General features: G+C 44.4%; 1 protein-coding gene across 1 annotated transcript in view; it reads right to left on the bottom strand.

Moving 5' to 3' along the window:
- The window catches only part of megf11 (multiple EGF-like-domains 11), a 464,413-nt gene that overhangs the window by 162,009 nt on the left and 281,104 nt on the right, over window positions 1-21,300 (bottom strand). The window contains exon 7 of the mRNA XM_078530151.1: window positions 677-923. Within this exon, the coding sequence (XP_078386277.1) occupies window positions 677-923 (247 nt within the window). The remainder of the gene's footprint in view (window positions 1-676; window positions 924-21,300) is intronic.

Below are 21,300 nucleotides of genomic sequence, written 5' to 3'. Positions count from 1 at the left end.
ACTCTATACTACCCTAGGATATTGACTAGTAAATCAATTTTTTATTGGAATGTCTACATAATTCAAAACATAACCCCAAAATGTAACTGCTACAATTGGGCAGGATTTTGGTGAGACCACATCTAGTGTCCTATATGGCATTTTGGTCTCCACACTTAAGAAAGCATGTACTTGCATTGGAGGCTGTACAGCGAAGGTTCATCAAATTGGTCCCTGGGATGAGGGGGTGTTCTATGATAAGAAGCTAAGTAAATTGGGCCTATATGCTGTAGAATGCGAGGAGATCTCGTTGAAACCTACAAAATTCTGAAGTGGCTTGATAGGGTAGATGCTGAGCGATTATTTCCGCTGGTTGGGGAACCAAAAACATGGGGGCACAATGTCAGGATAAGGGGCCCAATAATTTAAGACTGAGATGAGGAGAAATCAGCGCTGGAAGGGTCACTCTAAGGGTTGCGAATGCTCTATCACGGAATACATTTAAGGCTGGGATAGACATTTTTGATCTCTCAGGGAATTAAGGAGCATGGGAGCGGTGGGGAGAACGGAGTTGAAGCCCAAGATCAGCCACGATTGTATTGAATGGCGGAGCAGGCTTGGTGGGCCATAAGGTCTACTCTTGCTCCTATTTCTTGTGTTCCTGTGTAATTGGGAACGCTAGTAAATTTATACTTACAAGGCACCAGTGTAGCCTGGAGAACAATGGCATTCTCCAGTCTCATGATCACAAGTTGCTGCATTTTGGCACTGACACTTAAACTGACATCCTTTGCCATAACTTCCATGGTCACAGGGTCCTTCACACCGCCATCCCTCATATCCATCAGCGCAGACACAAGCCCCGGTGATGGGATTACACAGGGCTTTGTTTTGACATTGGCAACGGTTACTGCAGTGTGGTCCCCAGTGTTCACTGTCACAGCCTGCGTGGATGAAAAAGACACATTGAAATAGCAAGGGGTAGATTATTATGACAAATTTTGCGACTGAATAGTGCACTGAAATTTGACCATACTGCACCAGGGAGAAACAATGCACTGAAACAGCTTTTCCACAACTCAGTTAGGTCACTAAACAAAGTGTGAAACTGAGGAGATTTCATAACTTGAAGGAAGGGAAAGAAATCAGAAGGTGTGTCAACTAAATTGCTTTCACACATCTCCAAGTTACCAGTTTGTCAGGCAGCATTGGAACAGGTCATTTACTTAAATTTTCTCAATTAAAAATGGGGTGTGAAACATCTAAGGCAAGAGAGAGAGACTTGTCTCCTTAGCACCAGCTGATAGATGAAGCACTGTTGGTTTCGACTTTTATTGTTGACAACAAAGAATGTCCGAAAATAATAGTGATGACAGAAGAATAAGTACTGCACATAGTCCCTGAATCTCCTGCAGCCTTCTGCTCTCTTCCACATGGTGATACTCCTCTTACCACCTCAGGGGGATAAATGGCTAAGGGAACACTGTCAGCAGTCACTAGGTCAGTGTTTGAGATGTTTGTTCACTATCAAAGTGACAACTGTTGTTATGTGAATTCATAAAGTTTTGTGTAAATCTAAATGTATATTATGAGAGGTTAACTGAAAATTTCAAAACAAAGATCATTGTTTGGTAAGGATATTAAGGGTAACAGAACAAAGCTTAATTGGAGTTCAGATCCAGATCAGCCGTGATATAACTAAATGGCAGAAAAGACTTGAGAAGCTGTGGCCTCCTCCTGTTCCTACAATGGCATCCAAGCCTCAAACTGGTAACACAATAAAACTGTACAATGCACGACTGCTTCAAGTCACAGGATAGAACATTGGGGAAACTGAATCAGCTCACAGCACCAGCAACACCCATCATCTAACAAAGACCAACAGAATTAATGTTTCGGTTCTAAGGGTTACATATAGACTTGTTAACTCTGTTTCTTACTCCATGAATGCTACCTGACCTGCTGAGTATTTCCAGCATTTTCTGTTTTTTATTAGCTTTTAATTAGTTTGTTAACAATGCATTCCTCACCATTGATTTGAGAGGAATATGCTTTCCTCTTCAATATTTAAATAATCTGAGCTACACACTACTTTGTGATCAGCAAAATGAAAATAGTCATGAGTTGGCAATTTTTTTCTTTGTTAAAAAGCAACACAACAGGTATGTTATTCCATAGCTCTATACTTTAAAACCTCTGTTAGGGATCAGTGGGTTTGTAATATAAAAAAAACTTGTCTATAGGTGAAATGTATACTGTATTCAAAAGAATGACATTTTAGGATTATGGTTAAATAAATAAGAGAAAAAAGCTGCATGCGTATCAGTCTATACTGAGAAGTGCCAGTGCAATTGCAATGATTTATACCTGCGATCATCTTGCTTTATTAAGGTGCACACATTCATAGCACAGTCTGAATCTGCAGCTCCCATTTTACAGGATACTGTAATCTAAACAGAGTTCTCTCTTTACAGCTCAATCTACTTTCACGCTCTCCCGCATAGCTTTGCAGTCTGGTCTAGAAATTGATTTGTGCAGCACCCAGTTTTCAGGCACTACTCAGGTGCAAGTTCCCAATATGATGGGAAGGAAGTGCCTGGTAATGTCCTGCCCACCATACTGGGTGAGGACAAAACATACGTGTCTTTTACTCAGGCCTAAAACAGGCGTTAGGTCCTTTGCATTGGCCATAAGAAGCCAAATGCCTATCTGAGGTCCCATCTCCAAGACTGGTTTGCCATAAAGCAGTCAGCACAATTGGACTCTGGGGAAGCAGGACTAGGAATTGCCTACAAGGCTCAATCAAGAAGGTAAGTAACATCCAAATGTGCAGCCTACATTAAATTAACTCATCAACCCCAATCCTCCACAGACTTCCCTCCACTTCCAGCCTCAGCTCCCGACCTCTCCCAGGCTTCTCCCACTTCCCAGCCCAGTATCCATCCTCCCAATCCTCAGCCCCAACATCTGACCGCCCCCCCAGACTTCCCCCACTCCCAATCTCCCTTACTCTTAGCCCTGACCCCAACCTCCCACTTGTTGCCCTGACCCCTGACTTCCTGCCCTGATCCCTACACTCCCTACTCCACACTCCCCCTCTCCCAGACCCATGCCCTCATCTTCCTGCAGCATCCCTACCATCCCAACACCCGAATTCCCTGCCCCTTCGATCCCTGTCTGTGTGCAGTCCCTGGCCCCCAATTCCCAGACCACCTATTCACAGATACCACACTGTGCACAGTGACTGGAAACTTCAAGTGAACCAGGCTAGTGCTGAGTAGATTTGGAAGGAGGGTGACAGGCACCTGGTGAATGCAATGATTCTTCTGTTGGGAGAGCTTCATGTTGGCTGTTTTATGGTGGACTTGATGTTTCATCCAAATAATACATCCCGATGACATGTATCATTCAATTTCAGAAATAAGTTGTTTAGCTGGGGATATAGCATGGGTGGGTTTGAGCAGAAGGTAAACTCTTTCCCCATGGGACCAGCTACACATCTACAAGGCGCAGGTCACAATCAGCCAGGGCTGTTTTGCCTCTGCAAAAGGCTCCTTGATGCCTAGCAAAACTGGAGTCAAAGGGAATCAGGGGGAAAACTCTACACTGGCACAAAGGAAGATGTTTGTGGTTGTTGGAGATCAATCATCAGTTCCAGGACATCACTGAAGGAGTTCCTCAGGGTAATGTCCTAGGCCCAACTATCTTCAGCTGCTTCATCAATGACCTTCCTTTCATCATAAGGTCAGGAATGGGGATGATCGCTGATGATTGTACAATGATCAACACAATTCACGACTCCTCAGAGACTGAAGCAGTCCATGTCCAAATAGAGCAAGACCTGGACAATATCCAGGCTTGGGCTGACAAGTTGCAAATAACATTTTCACCACACAAGTGCCAGGCAAAGACCATCTTCAACAAGAGAGAATCCAACCATCGCCCCTTGATGTTCAATGGCCTAACCATCACTGTCAACATCCTGGGGGTTACCATTGACCAGAAATTGAACTGGACCAACCATATAAATACAGTGGCTACGAGAGCAGGTCGAAAGCTAAGAATCCTGTGGGAATTAACTCGCCTCCTGACTCCCCAAAGCCTGTGCATCATCAACAAGGCACAAGTCAGAAGTGTGATGGAATACTCTCCACTTGACTGGATGAGTGCAACTCCAACAACACTCAAGAAGCTTGACACCATTCAGGACAAAGCAACCCACTTGATTGGCAGCCCATCCACAAACATTCACTCCCTCAACCACAGATGCACAGTGGCAGCAGTGTGTACCATCTACAAGATACTATTCATCAAGCTGAGGAGTGCTTGCAATCAAGGAAATATTTTTTTCTGCTTATCCTTAAGTAAAGCGTTTTTCTTTTTTATATAAACTTACTGTGAGAAATGAATATTTTAAAAAAAATATTTTTGGGGAATATTGAGTTATTCTATGGAAAAGGCTATGTGTGTCTGTGTGTGTATGATTTAATTAAGCTGGGCAGAGATTAATAGGAGACAGGTTGTCTGGGGGGAGTTTAAACATGAAAAGGATAGAGGTAAAAGCAAAAAAACTGCGGATGCTGGAAATCCAAAACAAAAACAAAAATACCTGGAAAAACTCAGCAGGTCTGACAGCATCTGCAGAGAGGAACACAGTTAACGTTTCGAGTCCGTATGACTCTTCAACAGAACCAAGGAAAAATAGAAAAGAGGTGAAATGTAAGCTGGTTTAAGGGGGGGTGGGACAATTAGAGCTGGATAGAGGGCCAGTGATAGGTGGAGATAACCAAAAGATGTCATAGACAAAAGGACAAAGGTGTTGAAGCTGGTGATATTATCTAAAGAATGTGATAATAAAAGGTACAGATAGCCCTAGTGGGGGTGGGGTGGGGGAAGGGATCGAAATAGGCTAAAAGGTAAAGATAAAACAATGGTTGGAAATACATTTAAAAACAATGGAAATAGGTGGGAAAAGAAAAATCTATATAAATTATTGGAAAAAAAAGGGGGGGGATCGGAAAGGGGGTGGGAATGGAGGAGAGAGTTCATGATCTAAAATTGTTGAACTCAATATTCAGTCCGGAAGGCTGTAAAATGCCTAGTCGGAAGATGAGGTGCTGTTCTTCCAGTTTGCGTTGACCTTCACTGGAACAATGCAGCAGGCCAAGGACAGACATGTGGGCATGAGAGCAGGGTGGAGTGTTGAAATGGCAAGCAACAGGGAGGTCTGGGTCATGCTTGCGGACAGACCAAAGGTGTTCCGCAAAGCGGTCACCCAGTCTGCGTTTGGTCTCTCCAATGTAGAGGATACGCATTGGGAGCAGTGAACGCAGTAGAATAAATTGAGGGAAGTGCAAGTGAAATGCTGCTTCACTTGAAAGGAGTGTTTGGGCCCTTGGATGGTGAGGAGAGGGGAAGTAAAGGAGCAGGTGTTGCACCTTCTGCGGTTGCATGGGGAGGTGCCGTGGGAGGGGATTGAGGTGTAGAGGGTGATGGAGGAACGGACCAGGGTGTCCCGGAGGGAATGATCCCTGTGGAATGCCGCTGGACGGGGTGAAGGGAAGATGTGTTTGGTGGTGGCATCGTGCTGGAATAGGCGGAAATGGCGGAGGATGATCCTTTGAATGCGGAGGCTGGTGGGGTGATAAGTGAGGACAAGGGGGACCCTATCATGGATCTGGGAGGGAGAGGAAGGTGTGAGGGCGGATGCGCGGGAGATGGGCCGGACACGTTTGAGGGCCCTATCAACCGCCATGGGTGGAAAACCTTGGTTAAGGAAGAAGGAAGACATGTCAGAGGAACTGTTTTTGAAAGTGGCATCATCAGAACAGATGAGACAGAGGCGAAGAAACTGAGAGAACGGATGGACTCCTTACAGGAAGCGGGGTGTGAGGAGCTGTAGTCGAGGTAGCTGTGGGAGTCGGTAGGCTTGTAATGAATATTGGTGGACAGTCTATCACCAGAAATTGAGACAGAGAGGTCAAGGAAGGGAAGGGAAGTGTCAGAGATGGACCATGTGAAAATGATGGAGGGGTGGAAATTGGAAGCAAAATTAATAAATTTTTCCAGGTCCAGACGAGAGCATGAAGCGGCACCGAAGCAATCATCGATGTACTGGAGAAAGAGCTGTGAGAGGGGACCAGAGTAGGACTGGAACAAGGAATGTTCTACATATCCCATAAAGAGACAGGCATAACTGGGGCCCATGCGGGTACCCATAGCCACACCTTTTACTTGGAGGAAGTGAGAGGAGTTTAAGGAGAAATTGTTCAGTGTGAGAACGAGTTCAGCCAGATGGAGGAGAGTAGTGGTGGATGGGGATTGTTCGGGCCTCTGTTCAAGGAAGAAATGGAGAGCGATCAGACCATCCTGGTGGGGAATGGAGGTGTAGAGGGATTGGACGTCCATGGTGAAGAGGAGGCGGTTGGGGCCAGGGAACTGGAAATTGTTGATATGATGTAGGGTGTCAGAGGAATCATGGATGTAGGTGGGAAGGGACTGGACAAGGGGAGAGAGAATGGAGTCAAGATAGCAAGAAATGAGTTCCGTAGGGCAGGAACAGGCTGACAGATAGAGTTGTTATGTATGATGTACAAGTAAATATGTTAGATCTAACATTTGCATTTTTAGATAAGTGGAGAGTTTGTTTAAATATCAAAGGGGAGTCAGAGGTTCAAGAAACATGTTTGCATCTTACAGGAGTTCCATAGGTAAATAGAATGGGGGATATTATATTTTATTGACCTGAAAGCAAAGACAAGATAGAGACATGAAAGCCAATGGAAGGATTGGAGTTCAAAGAGGTGTATAAACAATGGAACATGAGATGAAAGGGGAAGAAAGGTATTTTAGAGTTACTGTTGAGCTGGGGAGATAGCTGTTTGAGCTGTTGAGTTGGGAGCTGTTAGCTCTGGGCTGGGAGGAGATGCAGTTTGAATCAACCATCTAGTTAAGCCAAAAAAGTCTTGGGCTACAAAAAGCAGTTTTATTCTGAAATTTGGCTTTCCACAGCAGAGTGGAAGTGAGTTACAGGTCATATAGCATGCCTTTATTGAAGCTACAGCAGTTTGCCTTGGGTAATATTACTGGATTTTGTATAGTTAAATACCTGTAAGGGAGTGTTGCCTGGAAGATGTTTACTTGTGGGTCTGACAAAACAGAGAGTCTTTTTGGGGGTATGTTTGTAAGACTAACCTTAATTTTGCAACTGTAATCTTGTGTGCTCAAGTTTTCTTTCATTCTTGTTAATAAAACTTTTACTTTTAATTTTTAAAATCCTAAAAATGTTACTGGGTGTCTTACTGCTGAGATTGGTATGTCTTCTTCTCATTTTCAGAATATAAAAAATGGGTATGGCCCGTAAGCCAAGTTTCCCTCTGGGATTTGGTTTGCGTAGCAATTAACACCGGCTGTGGTCATAACACTTACTTTCACAAGATCAAAGACTATTCAAAAAATAAAACAATAAAGCCCCTTTAGTAAATAGCAGATCATTTTTCCACCAAGTCTTTTCTTTTGGAAGGGGTGGGAAAATATTTAACTTTTGGTCAACAAAATCCTACTGCCCAGAAACACAATATGTTGGGGCTCTGACATATGCCTTCATGTTCCCCACTTCAAATCTTTCTCTCTTACATATAAAAAGTCAAAGAGAAGCTTCCAGTGTGTTTATATTGGAGAATTGAAATTTGATGTAAAGGCCTCTCTCCTACCTAGTAGGGTTCCACACTTGCAGCAGAACCTTGTTGAACTTATTGTTGTAATGATTTAATTGATGAGGTGGGGCCAAAAGTTCCTCGGTTTGCTAAATTTGTCAATAAAATATATTTGTGTAAACAGTTGAAGACGAATAGAAGGAAGTGATGAACTATTTATGCGTGAGTATTACTGGGAGGATTGCTCCTATTCAAAAACAGGTAAGAAAGATATTAGCTTGCTTAAAGCCTTGTTAATAAGACTAATCACAAGGAATTAATTAAGAATTACATTGGAGATTGTAAAGGAGAGTCAATGCACACATATTCAGCTCTGCTTTGTTTAATTTGTGCAGGGGTATGGGGAAAAGGCAGGGCAATGGCACTAGGTCATAATGCTCATTGGAGAGCCCATGCAGACATAATGGGCCGAATGGTCTCCTTCTGTGCTGTTAAAATTCTGTGATTGTGATCTGGAGTGATTTCAGAATAGGAAATTATAGTATTAAGATAGCCAATTACATGCAATCATTTTGAAAAGAAAAATGTAATTAAATAGGAAATAATTGGTATAAGTAAAACATCTTCATTTTTCTGTCTATTCTCGTGACCGAAGGCATTTTTAAGATTTGAAAAATCTATAAAGAATAATTAAACTGTAATTTGAAAAATTACACTTTTAGTTGATATTGATGAGTAGTAGGTAAGGGATGACGACGTAGTTATATGATTCATCTATCATAGAAATAGTTCTGCAAAATGCATTAATCAAAACCTGTCACTCCCAAGCTCAGAAATATGTGAAAACATGAAAGTTAAGGGCCAATAATGCAAGGTTCCCAATTTAGCAGATTCAATATTGTTCTTAAATTGGCTCAGGGTGAATAAGTCAATGTGATGCCAGTATTAAAACAGAAAAAGTGCTTTGTCATTCTGTTACTAATGGCACAAACTAACAAAAATGCTGCGGTTAGCAACTTTCTGCTGTAATATCAAATATTAGCACAAACTGACATTTTTCTTTTCTTTAATTTTCATTTATATTTAGTTAAAAGCTTGTTTTACTGTTATTGAGTGCAGCTTCAATATTGATAGTCCATTAGCATACCTTCGGTCAATAATTATGTTTTCTGGACCAATGCTCCAGACTGATGGTATGAGAACTACCACTTCTAATGGCTGTAACAGTCTACAGTAAAATGAGTTTACAATTGTTTAAAGCCAATTCCTAATGTTAATGCATGTGTTAAAAAAAACTTCCTGTAAATCAGTATTAAATTGCAGTCTTGCTACACAAAGGCTGCAAGAATAATTAGTGTGGGAAATGGAAGTGTTGTATAGGAAAGACTTGCCAGAATTTTTTGCCTTCGCTGCGGGTCCGCAGTGGTCCCGAACTTGTGTGAAATGGCACGAGAAGACATCGGGCAGGCGTCCCAACGTCATCGTGTCATTGCGTGATATTATGGTTAGTGGGTGTGCGCCAGAGTTGGAAGTGCACCTGCTGACAATTAAAGGGGCAATTAAGCCTTCTAAAAACGCAATTGTCCAGAATTTTATGTGGTCCGTGCGATTCAATGCTCGGCGCATGGGCCACTCGGCCAGGCAACCATCACATTTTTAATTGAAACTCGATCCAGGACAGGATAAAAGGCGACCAGGATCGTGGCAATTTGAGTAGGTAGGAATTTAGGTGTGAATTTGCTGGAGGTTGTTTTCACACAGTTCATTGCACTGTGTTTTCTGGAGTACTCTTTGGGTTACAAGCTTTCTCAGAGGCTTTCTGTGGAGTGCCGCCTTTAAATGAACTATCCTGTGCCATCTGTATTTCAGGAAATGGGGAATGTCTACTCTGCTGGAGGGACCTCCTCCGAAGAAGAGGAGAGGGCCAGAGAGGAGGCCTTTCCGCAGGCAGCTTCCCAGAGTGCAACCTGTGGGAAGAGAGGTGCAGCCAGAGGGGTTGCAGAGCCAGTAGGAAGTGCAAGGTAGAGGGTTCTGCAGAAGATGCCATTATCCTGCAGCCAGAGTCTATCGGAAGTGCTCTAGCTACATGGACATGTCTGAGTACAGTGCTAAAGGTGGCTCTGCCTCTCCAGGGACACTGTGGCCTCCATATGCCAGATAATTGGCCCAGAGATCGCCTCAAATTGTGTAGGTGGGCATCCTATGCCAGTGGTTCTTAAGATTACAGTGGCCCTGAATTTTTTCACCTCCGGTTCTTTCCAAGGGTCAGTGGGAGAACTATGTGGTGTTTCCCAATCTGCTGCCCACAGCTCTGCCAAGCTGGTCGCTGATGCTCTGTTCAGGCAGATCAGTAACTTCATTGATTTCTGGACCGATGAAGCCAGCCAGGCTGAGCAAGCCAGAGGCTTCCACTGCCACCACCAATGCACAGTAACAGCAGTGTGTACCATCTACAAGATGCACTGCAGGAATTCACCAAGGCTCCTTTGACAGCACCTTCCAAACCCACGACCACTACCATCTAGAAGGACAAGGGCAGCAGATAGATGGGAACACCACCACCTGGAAGTTCTCTTCCAAGTCACACATGATCCTGACTTGGAAATATATCACCGTTCCTTCAATGTCACTGGGTCAAAATCCTGGAAATCCCTCCCTAACAGCACTGTGGGTGTACCTACACCATATGGACTTCAGCGGTTCAAGAAGGCAGCTCACTATCACCTTCTCAAGGGCATCTAGGGATGGGCAATAAACGCTGGCCCAGCCAGTGACGCCCAAATCCCATGAATGAAAAAAAAAAATTGCTGGGCTTCCCTGAATCTAGGGAGCCATAGGTTGCACGCATTTAGCCATAAAGGTGCCAGCGGGTGAGCCGGGTGCCTTAGTCAACAGAAAGGGGCGTCCAGACTGTTTGCAATCACAAGACTCAGGTTTTACAGGTCTGCGCCAGGTACCCGGGCAGCTGCCATGATGCATACATCCTGCGACACTAACAGGTGCTAAGGCTCTTCGTCACTCCAACTTAGTTGGATGATTGGCTCCTGGGTAACAAAAGCTATCCCTTGAAAAGGTGGCTCATGACGCCACTCAGACACCCAAGGACAGAAGCAGAGGAGAGGTACCAAAGAAGTTATGGCTCCATAACGGCAGTAATTGAGAGGACCATTGGGCTGCTCAAGATAAGGTTCTTCTGCCTGGACCGATCAGGGGGAGCACTGCAATATCCTCCAGAGTACGTCTTGCTTATTGTCGTTGTGTGCTGCGCACCGCATAATCTGTCCCTGTCAAGGGGGAACCCATCGCATACAGCGAGGCAGCTCCACATGCTGCAGAGGATGACTCAAGTGTTGGTCTGATGAGGAGCTGGAGGAGGCCCTTGGTGAGAATGTGAATGCGGAAGTGAGGAACCTATTGGAAGGCAGGGAGGCCTTGATTCTCCACTCGTTCAGCAACAGACATCCAAGGCGTGGCTTGAAAGTGAGGGCAAGGGTGACACCACCTTACTGAACGTTCCTGAGGAGGCCATCCTATCACTCTTATGTCAAGTAATAATCTCTGAAATAAAGTTTGCAGCCCCTCCCATCTGTTGCAAGCCGCTCCCATGCCCATCACCTACGAAAAACATGAAACACAATCGGCCATGAAACATAATGAGATCTTTATACGTTAACATAATTTGCATATAGTAGACGTATGAACTAAAGTTATATCACCCATGACAGCCCCTCTTGTGTTTACAGTTCCTTAAAATTCTGCTTGCGAGTGCTGCGTCTTGGTGCCACCCCTCTCGCTGGCAGCAGCATTAGAGGCAGCCTGCTGACTGTGATGTCCTGTCGGCCTTGATGACCTTGGCAGGCGTCCTTTGGCTGGCGGAGCCTGTGTGGTTGTTTTGAACCTCTCTGCTCACCTTTGATGGACGGGCACCTAGCATAGTAACTAGGTGCCTCATCCATCTCTCACACTGGCAGTGACCTGCTGAGTTCACTGTCAGTTTGTGGGCTGCATGTCTGAGCACAACCCCAGAATCCCCTAATTCTGTTCCTGGAGCTGCTTCTCCATGAGAGTCGCCACTCTATCAATGAAGGAGGCTGTGCACTTGGAGCTCCAGGTCAACGCAGTGCTCAGGCTCCGCATGGACTCCTCCAAGACAGAGACCATGGCACGCAAATTGTCAGGGATCTCTGCCAGATTTTCCCATGCATCCTGCTGGAAATCCAGCATCTGCCACCTGATGGGCGACTCCAGAGGCTTGTCACCTGCCTTGGTCTCACCATGGTCTTGGGCTCCAGCAGTCCTCCCACTGCCAGTACCCTTGGCACTCTCTGCCTCCGCCAGCTCCTCATACAAGTACGATGTGCCCTCACTACTGTGCACTACCATCTAAGCCAATGTGCTATTGCCCATCGACGTGCATGCGTCTGTGCTGGTGCTTGATTCAGAGAGAGGGTGTGACACGGCTGCTGCTGTCTGCGGATCCTCTTTGGGAGTCAAGGGAGGGTCCTCGGGGTCTCTCTGGCATCATGAGGATGGTGCGTCTGATGGAGGAAGTGAATATGTCAGTTGATAACATCATTACAAAGTGACTGTGCATGTGCAACGGTTGCTTCTCACAATGGACAACTGCCTCACTGAGACATTGTGATTGGATGAGCAATGGGGACTTTTGGTTTGAACTTCTCATTGGAGATGCCATGACCCTTTATCTCTTACACACTCCCCCAGTCTCTCACCTGCCCACTGGACTCTTACATTTCCCGAGACCCCTTCCTCTCCATGACCTGTGGACCTTGCTCCACGCTTGCATTTCATGTTGAGGGCGCCCATCTCAAACTTTGAAAGGATCAGGAGGTTGGCCACCCCACCACCCATTCGTGCATGCTCCTGCGCATTATGATTTCTCCTATATGAACAGAAGTGTTTCAACAGTCCGCCCTCTACCCGCCACATCATGCCAGCCTCGCTACCCACCCCCCCACCAGAAGCCCCAGGTTCAAGGGACTGTCAGTTTGGCACATCTCACCCTTGTACACACCCGAGCCAAGTGGGCACACATCTCCCAGCCTTGGTTGGCATAGGGATATGTGTCATTTGGCACTCAGCATCTCACACCTCTGAGCACCATGAACCCACCCTCCAAGACATCTATACACAGTTCCATGCCAAGTCAGTACTCACCTTTGCAGAACACACAAGATCACTGAGCCTTTTCCAGCACTGGATCCGTGTGTGGTGCACAACATCATGCCTGCTCACCTGGGCAGCCATCTCCGTCCAGGCCTTCTTCGTTTGGTCAGGCAGCCTCCACTTGCCACCTTATGGCATGAGGATCTTCTGCCGGTCACTCACTGCCTCCAGGAAAGCATGCAGGCAGTTGTCAGAGAAGCGGGGGTCAGAGTACCCACCGGCATTGCCCTCCTGCCTGGCATGCCCAGCGGCTCCTGAGACCATAGCTCCTGCCAATTTAAAATGTTTCAAGTCTGTCATGAACAGTCCCTCACCAACTCCTGGCAGCCTTCAGGGAACCTCCTGTGCTGTTTTTGAACCCCATTCTGGGTCCCCATTGGCCCTGGCACCTGCTACATGCCCACCCTCGCTGGCACTGCTGAGCCACTGTCAGCACTCGTTTCACGCTGGCTGGCTCTTAATTGGCCAGATAGTGTGAAATTGGGTTCAGCTTGCAATTGCAGGTGGGAGCAGATATCACAACTGCCTCCAGGCCCACTGATTGCATGTTCACAATGTGCACAAAATTCAGACCATTGTGCCCCTGGGGGAGCTTACTGGGTCTGGGCTACTCCAACGTTAGATAACTTGGCCTGGCTCAGAGGTAGAAGAAGATAGGACTGGATTTGGAGAGAAGGGGGTGGGGGTGAGGATATGGTGTGGCAACAGGCAAGGTTGTTTTTCCAGGATCTGGTCTTCCTGGGCTGACAAAATTAAAATCAGCACTTATCTGCTGGGCTTCTCATTGCCTGGACTGTTAGCTGATACTAGCTGCGGCTTATTAACTTTCAATATGTTGCAGTGAGCAGAAAGAGCAAACAGATTAAATGCTTACACTGAACATACAAATGGAAGGGGTTGCTATGAAGAAGGAAATAAATAGAGGCTGAAGTCAAGGTGAGGTAACATCTGGTCTCTCAATACCTATCCTCAGAAGTCACAAATAGAAATGAGGGAAAAGTGGATGGAAGGCTAACATTGAGGTGAGTGACAATGTAGTGATATGAAGGAAGGACAGAAAGGCTGAGCAGATAGTTAAAAAGCAAAGAGGCAGAGGTATTGATAGGAGTGAGTAGAAGTATCTTTGGAAGCAACGGATGGTAAAAAGGTGCAGGAGTAGTTTGGAAATGATAGGGTAAGTGATATGATGAGAGCTGGGGCGCACAGGAAAACATTGAGGATGGGTGGAAGGGATGGAAAGGGAACAATTGAGGAGTGCATACCTCACAGGCTACTTTGTTTACCACGAGAAAGGACATGAAAGATTCACTAGTACATTCATAATGTTGTTTTTATAGGTTATTGGGATATAAGCTTTGCAGGCACAGCGAATATTTATTGGTCATTGCTAACTGCTCTTGGAAAGATGATGGTGAGCCACTTTCTTGAACCACTGTAATCCAACTGATGTAGGTACACCCACAGTACTATGAGGATTTTGATCCAGTGACAGTGAAGGAATGGCGATATAGTTCCAAGTCACAATGGTGTGTGGCTAGGATAGAACTTTCAGGTGGTGGTGTTCCCATGTGTCTGCTGCCCTGGTCCTTCTGGATGAGAGAGGTTGTCGGTTTTGAAGGTCATTGTAGTGCAATGCAGTGTGTGTAGGTGGTGGAGGGAGTGAATGGTTAAGTGAGTGGGCAACAAAATGACAGATGGAGTACAATGTGAGTAAGTGTGAAGGTATTCACTTTGGTTGTAAGAATAGAAAAGCAGAATATTTTTAAAAGGTGTGAAACTTCTAAATGTTGATGTTGATTGGTGTATTTGCATAAGGAATGCAAATATGTTGGCATGCATGCACAGCAAGCAATTAGGCCTTCATTGCAAGGGGATTGGAGTACAAGAATAAAAAAGTCTTACTACAATTGAACAGGGTTTTGGTGAGACAACTTCTGGAATACTGTGTGCAGTTTTGGTCTCCATATTTAAGGAAGGGTATAATTGCATTGGGGGCAGTATGGTGAAGGTTCACTAAATTGGTCCCGGGGATGAGGGGCTGTCCTATGATCAGGCTGAGTAAATTAGGTCTATATTCTCTGGAGTTAAGAATGAGAGGCAATCTCATTGAAACATACAAGATTTTGAAGGGGTTTGATAGAGTAGGCACTGAGAGATTGTTTCTGCTGGTCGGGGAATCTAGAACATGCGCCCCAGTCTCAGGATAAGGGGCTGATCATTTAGGGCTGAGATGAGGAGAAACTACTTCACTCAAAGGGTTCTGAATTTTTGGAATTGTCTACCACATTGAGTTGTGAATGCTCCATTGTTGAATACATTTAAGGCTGGGATAGACCAATATTTGGTCTCTCAGGGAATCAGGGGATATGGGGAATACGTGGGAAAGTGAAATTGAAGCCCAAGGTCAAATATGATCATACTTAATGGAGGAACAAGCTCGACAGGTCTACTCCTACTCCTGTTTCTTGTGTTTAAGGTGGTGGATGGAGTGCTGATCAAGCAGGCTGTTTTGTCTCGAATGGTGTCAAGCTTATTGAGTTTTGTTGGAGCTGTACTCATCCAAGCAAGTGGAGAGTATTCCATCACATTCCCAATTTGTGCCTTATCGATGGCATACAAGCTTTGCGGAGTCAGATGGTGAGTTACTCGCTGCAGAATTCCCAGCAATTTTTCACATTGCTGGATAGATGTCTGTGCTAGAGCTGTAGTGGAGCATTGCGGCTAAGAGCATGGCTAGTTCTGAAGCATAGGTTTTCACAATGGCCAGGATGTTTTCAGGGCTCATAGCCTTTGCTATATCGCATGCTGTCTGCCGTTTTTTGATATCATGTGGAGTGGCATCTGTGATGCTGGGGTCTGGGGAGGAGTCTGCAATGGATTATTCAATCAGCACTTCTGGCTGAAGATGGTTCCAAATTCTTCAGCTTTGTCTTTTGCACTGACATGATAGTCTCCCTGATCATTGAGGATGGGAATGTTTTTGGAGTCTCATCCTCCAGTTAATTGTTTAATTGTCCACCACCATTGATAACTAGATAGAACCATAGAAAAGTTACAGCACAGAAGGAGGCCATTCGGCCCATCTTGTCCATGCCAGCCCGAGGACACCCAGGTGCCCTTTCTAATCCCACCTTCCTGCACCCAGCCCACAGCCCTGCAGCTTACAGCACTTAAGGTGCAGATGTGGCAGGACTGCAGGATCTTGAGCTGGATCCTTTGTCACACTGAAATGTGATGGCTAAATGTATCATCTGACTCAACAGCAGCAATGCCATGATATCTAGTTGCATATACAATATTTCAAAACAGCCACCCTCTGCGCATGCAGTTCTACCAATATACATTGACCCAAGGAGCTATTGATTTGATGTAATATTTACATCAGTGGATCAGAATAAATAACTCACTTAAAAATGCTTATAATGTAAAGTCCACAAGTTGTACAAATATTATACAGTTGGTCAATGGTAAAACATAACTAGCTTTCCCATTTGTACATGCTGAAATCAGGGTTTCTATAAGCTGCAAGTGAAAGCAGCTAATTTGCAAATTATTTTAATACAGCTCAGTTAATCACTCATTCAATGAACATGAACAAAAAGGAAAAACACTCAACAGAAACATATTTTGCACAATTGTAATTGCACTTGCAAATTATGCTGCTGAGTTTTGGTGATATTTGGTAGTGGATTACTATATTTGCTCTGCTGAACAATAAAAATAGAATAAATCAGTGAATGTTTTATGCTTGATCAGGTTTTTCTATTGAAATTTTAAGCTTGGATCAGGAATTTTATACAAAGGCAGTTAGTAAAGAGGTTGACTGTCCACTGGAATTCTTTCCTTTGCATTTGATAGCCTGACCAAAGCCAAAGGGTTACACAAGTGAAAAGAGAGATATATTGCCGAAGCTTTTAGTCTTGCACCCATCAGGACAAAAGCAAGAATGCCAAATTTTAAACAATCACAACAATTTATACTGGAGGAGAAAAAGGTGCTGATTGGTTGGCAAATTGACTCTGATAGGCCGAGCCATTGCCATGGAGAAAGCAATAGGGAACTATGGGCTCCCCAAGCTCACGGGTAATTCAAAAAAGTCGCAAGGCTTCAACATTTTCCTTTAGTTTGCAGAGAACTGGTCCTTGTGTATGAACGTATGTCACTACTACGAAGTATAATTGAGCCATGTTATGAGCTCAACTAATTATCTTAAATTGGTTATTCGTGTAGCTATTAGCGCACTCAGGATTATTCAGCAAATGCTGCCCAGTTGCGGAATCACATCTAACAGTAGTCTTTTTGCTTTAGATTTTTTAAGCGTGGGCTGGTTGAGTACAGTCTGTACTCTGCCTATTATGAACAATCGAAGGAGCAAGCTGTTTGATTCGATCAACCAATCATTGGGCCCTACGGCCTACTATACACATCTGGTATCGCACCAGCACTGAAATTCATATATGACGTTGCTCAATTGGGTGTGAGTGAGGTCTCAGGAATGGGACGGAGGTGCCGAGATGGAGGGAGATGGTGAGCAGGCCACAGGAAAGACAAGTGGCCTGACACCACATAATAAATAATGCTGGATCAAACTCAAGGCAGAAAAGTGGAGGGCAGCTCCAGCAGATCTCGCAATAACCAGCCAAACTCTTGCCACAGAGCATGCTGGGAGTTGGAGTTCTATCAAAGTGGCCCATTGCAAGTTTTCCATGAGTGCCTAGTTTCATCTCCACAGCGATCATTGCTGCCTTGGAGGAGCAGAAGCTCATGACCCCAATTGCTCATCCTGGAGGTTGTGACCCACAATTTGGGAATCCCTGCCTTAAGTTGTCTAAAACGATTCTTAGCTACCTAGGGTTTACTTCCATTCCTTTCCTTTCAAAGCCAAGTAACTTTTAACCTCAGGATATCTTTCATGGTAAGGGTTTGTCCTGGAGAGTCTACCTCTAGCGCAAGCTAGGCAAATCTTCCAGCCTAGTTTCAAATCTGCACAAATTTGTTTTTTTCAATCTAAGCATAAGTTTCCATCTGCATTCCTGTGCAGTGAGCCATAGAGACTTTTGGCCTCTAGCTGCTCCCTCACTTCTGAATCCTGGCAGATTGCCTTTGTCTGAGTTTCAGGGATATCTTAGAAATCCTTCCCCTCTCAAAGCCCATCTCCATGGCAATGTGAATCACATGGTCCTTGTATCCAGGCAGAAATGGTGATAAGATATCCTTGAGACCCCAACTCTTTTATTTTTGAAGTTTAAAACGTAACTGTTTACAACCCAACATTCTCAGCATCTCCCGAGGACTCTGGTGACTTACAATCTAAACACTAACCATAAATGCTGCTGCCATTGTCTCCAAGTGTGAACACCATACACCTCTTTCCAGCAAACAACCCGGGCCTCCCTTGATTCTTTAAAGCCATGTCACCCAGACCTGTTGTCAGGCAGACTTCAGAGTGGGTCACATGATCCCCTTTATTTTACCCTAAATTAAAGACATAGTCCCAATACATAAGAATCTCATAAAACCTCATATTTGTAACAAATGCTGGCGGTTGAGGGATAAATATTGGCCAGAGCACCAGGGAGAACTCCCCTACTCTTCTTCAAAATAGTGACCATAGGATCTTTTACAATACCTGAAACAGGCAGATAGAACCTCAGGTTAAAGTCTTATCCAAAAGACAGCCCCTCAGACAATACAGTATTCCCTCAATACTGCACGGGGTGTGCCAGCCTAGGTTACCTGCTCAAATCTCTGGAGCAGAACTCAAACCTAAACATTTGACTCAGAGGCGAGTGCTATCATCTGAACCATGACTGACAGATTATATTCACATACAAAATCAGGAGCTGAAGGATCACTGGTGGCCTTACTACTGTATCTAATGCACAAACTTTAACAGAAAATGGGACTGGTGCATGCAGAGCTCAAAGCAGACAATGTGAGAAGTCAGTAATGATTTACATGGAGCTTACTGGTCTCCTGCCCAAACTCAACTAAATTTGCCTCCTGGCCATACAGGACTTAGGGCAATCTGCCTGTACTTTCCTGCCAATTTTCTCAATTCCTCAAACCATGATATTTAAAAAAGCTTGGTATATAATAATTGCGCTCCAATCAGGGTTCAATATGGTTTATGTATTGAGTATTACTATATTAATCACATTTCAAAAATCTCATATACATTTGGTTTTAATATTAAGTTTTCTCAATTCTGATTCTTTACTACCTCAGGAATTAGAAACGTTGTTTCTAAATTAAATTCATGTCTGTAATGAGCCTTCTTCGTGGCCTTGTTGCCTTTCACAGTCAATATATCCCAAAAAGCAAGAGAAATTATCTAAGAATTGGAAGGTAAGCAACACTTTGAAGTAAAAGATGCCATTTTTCAAAGTTTTGTAATTACTTTATGCAGCATTTCAACTCATCACTTAGTTTAGCAATTATAAAAAATTAATTAAGGGCATCCTGGTGACAGAGTGGTCATTGATTTGCAGATGTACACAAAGATCTGATTAATATGCCATAAAACTAGGTTTTAGTTAGGCTTAGCATTCTGATTCTATGTCTCTGTCTGTTCAGGTATCCTTCCTACAACCACCCCAAGCGCTGAGAACTGTCCCCAGTTAGACCATCACAATGAGTCATCCCTTATAATCAATGAGGTTCAGGAATGGGCAATGCATCAGAGTTCATTTACATCGTGTGGCATAAAACTGCTCTGACGTTTGTCATTGATTACTTAGGTCAGAAGCAAGTGATAGACTGAAAAAGCATTGAGTTTCAGAACACTGTTGAAACTACAGCTGATAAATACAGCATAATTTTCAAAACAGGTTTTATGATCTTCTTAATGAAAGTATGAACTCAGAAAATACCTTTTCTCATTCAGTTTGCTCTCCCAGATGGATCAAGAAGTTTATTTTGCAATATACTCCAAGTTTTGTTTGTCTTCTGAGAGAGGATGTTAAATTTCCTATTCAAATGAAACAATTTCTAAAGCTCCCCTTTGACTGTCATGGCTCTAACACTTTGTCACTGGACTAGTAATCTATAGGCCCAGGTTAATGCTCCGGGGACACGGATTCAAATCCCACCATGGCAGCTGGTGGAATTTAAATGCAATTAATAAATTTGGAATTAAAAGCTGGTCTCAGTTATAGTGAAAACGTGACAATGAAACCATTGTCAATTGTCGTAAAAACCCATCTGGTTCACTAGTGTCCTTTAGAGAAGGAAATCTGCCAACCTTTCCCGGTCTGGCTTATATGTGACTCCAGAACCACAGCAATGTGGTTGACTCTTAACTGCCCTTTGTAATGGCCTAGCAAGCCACTCAGATGTATCAAACTGTTATGAGGCCTAAAAAAAGGAATGAAACCGACAGGCTACCCAACATTGACTTAGGCACCAGTTATAGAACAATAGCACACCCAGCCCTGTTGACCCTGCAATGTCCTCCTTACCAACATCTGGGGGCATGTGCCAAAATTGGGAAAGTTGTCCCACAGACAGGTCAAGCAACAGCCTGACATGGTCATACGCACAGAATCATACAGACAACGTCCCAGACACCACCATCACCATCCCTACCGACAGGACAGACTGACCGGTGGTGGTGGCACAGTGCTATACATTTGGGAGGGAGTAGCCCTGGGAGTCCTCAACATTGACTCTGGATCCCATGAAGTCTCATGGCATCAGGTCAAACATGGACAAGGTAACCTGGTTACCATCTACTGCCCTCCACCCCCTCAGGTGGCTGAATCAATACTCCTTCATGTTGAATACCACTTGGAAGCAGCATGGAGGGTAGCAAGGCCACAGAATGTACTCTGGGTGAGGGACTTCAATGTCCATCGCCAAGAGTGGCTCGGTAGCACAACTAGTGACCGAGCTGGCCGTGACATAGCTGCAAAAATGAGGTATCAACCTGATGAAGCTACAACACAGGACTACGTACATCCCAAACAGTGCAAGCAGCATGTAATAGACAGAGCTAAGTGATTCCACAGCCAACAGATCAGATCTAAGCTCTGCAGTCCTGCCACATCCAGTCATGAATGGTGTTGGACAATTAAACAACTAACAAGAGGAGGAGGCTCCACAAATATCTCCATCCTCAATGATGGGGAACCCAGCACATCAGTGCAAAAGACAAGGCTGAAGCTTTTGCAACCATCTTCAGTCAGAGTGCCAGGTGGATGATCCATCTCAGCCTCCTCTTGAGGCCCCCAGATGCCAGTCTTCAGCCAATTCGATTCACTCCACGTGATATCAAAAAACGGATGGGCCCTGACAACATTCTGGCAATAGTGCTGAAGACTCCAAAACTAGCAATTCCACTAGCCAAGCTGTTCCAGTACAGATATAACACTAACATCTATTCAGCAACATGGAAAATTGCCCAGGTATGTTCTGTACACAAAAAGCAGGACATATCCAATCTGGCCAATTACTGCCCCATCAGTCTAATCTCGATCAT

The sequence above is a fragment of the Cetorhinus maximus genome, chromosome 26 (genome assembly GCF_964194155.1).
Source record: "Cetorhinus maximus chromosome 26, sCetMax3.hap1.1, whole genome shotgun sequence".
In the NCBI taxonomy this organism is placed as follows: Eukaryota; Metazoa; Chordata; class Chondrichthyes; order Lamniformes; family Cetorhinidae; genus Cetorhinus; species Cetorhinus maximus.
This window is presented reverse-complemented; position numbering and strand designations above follow the sequence as displayed.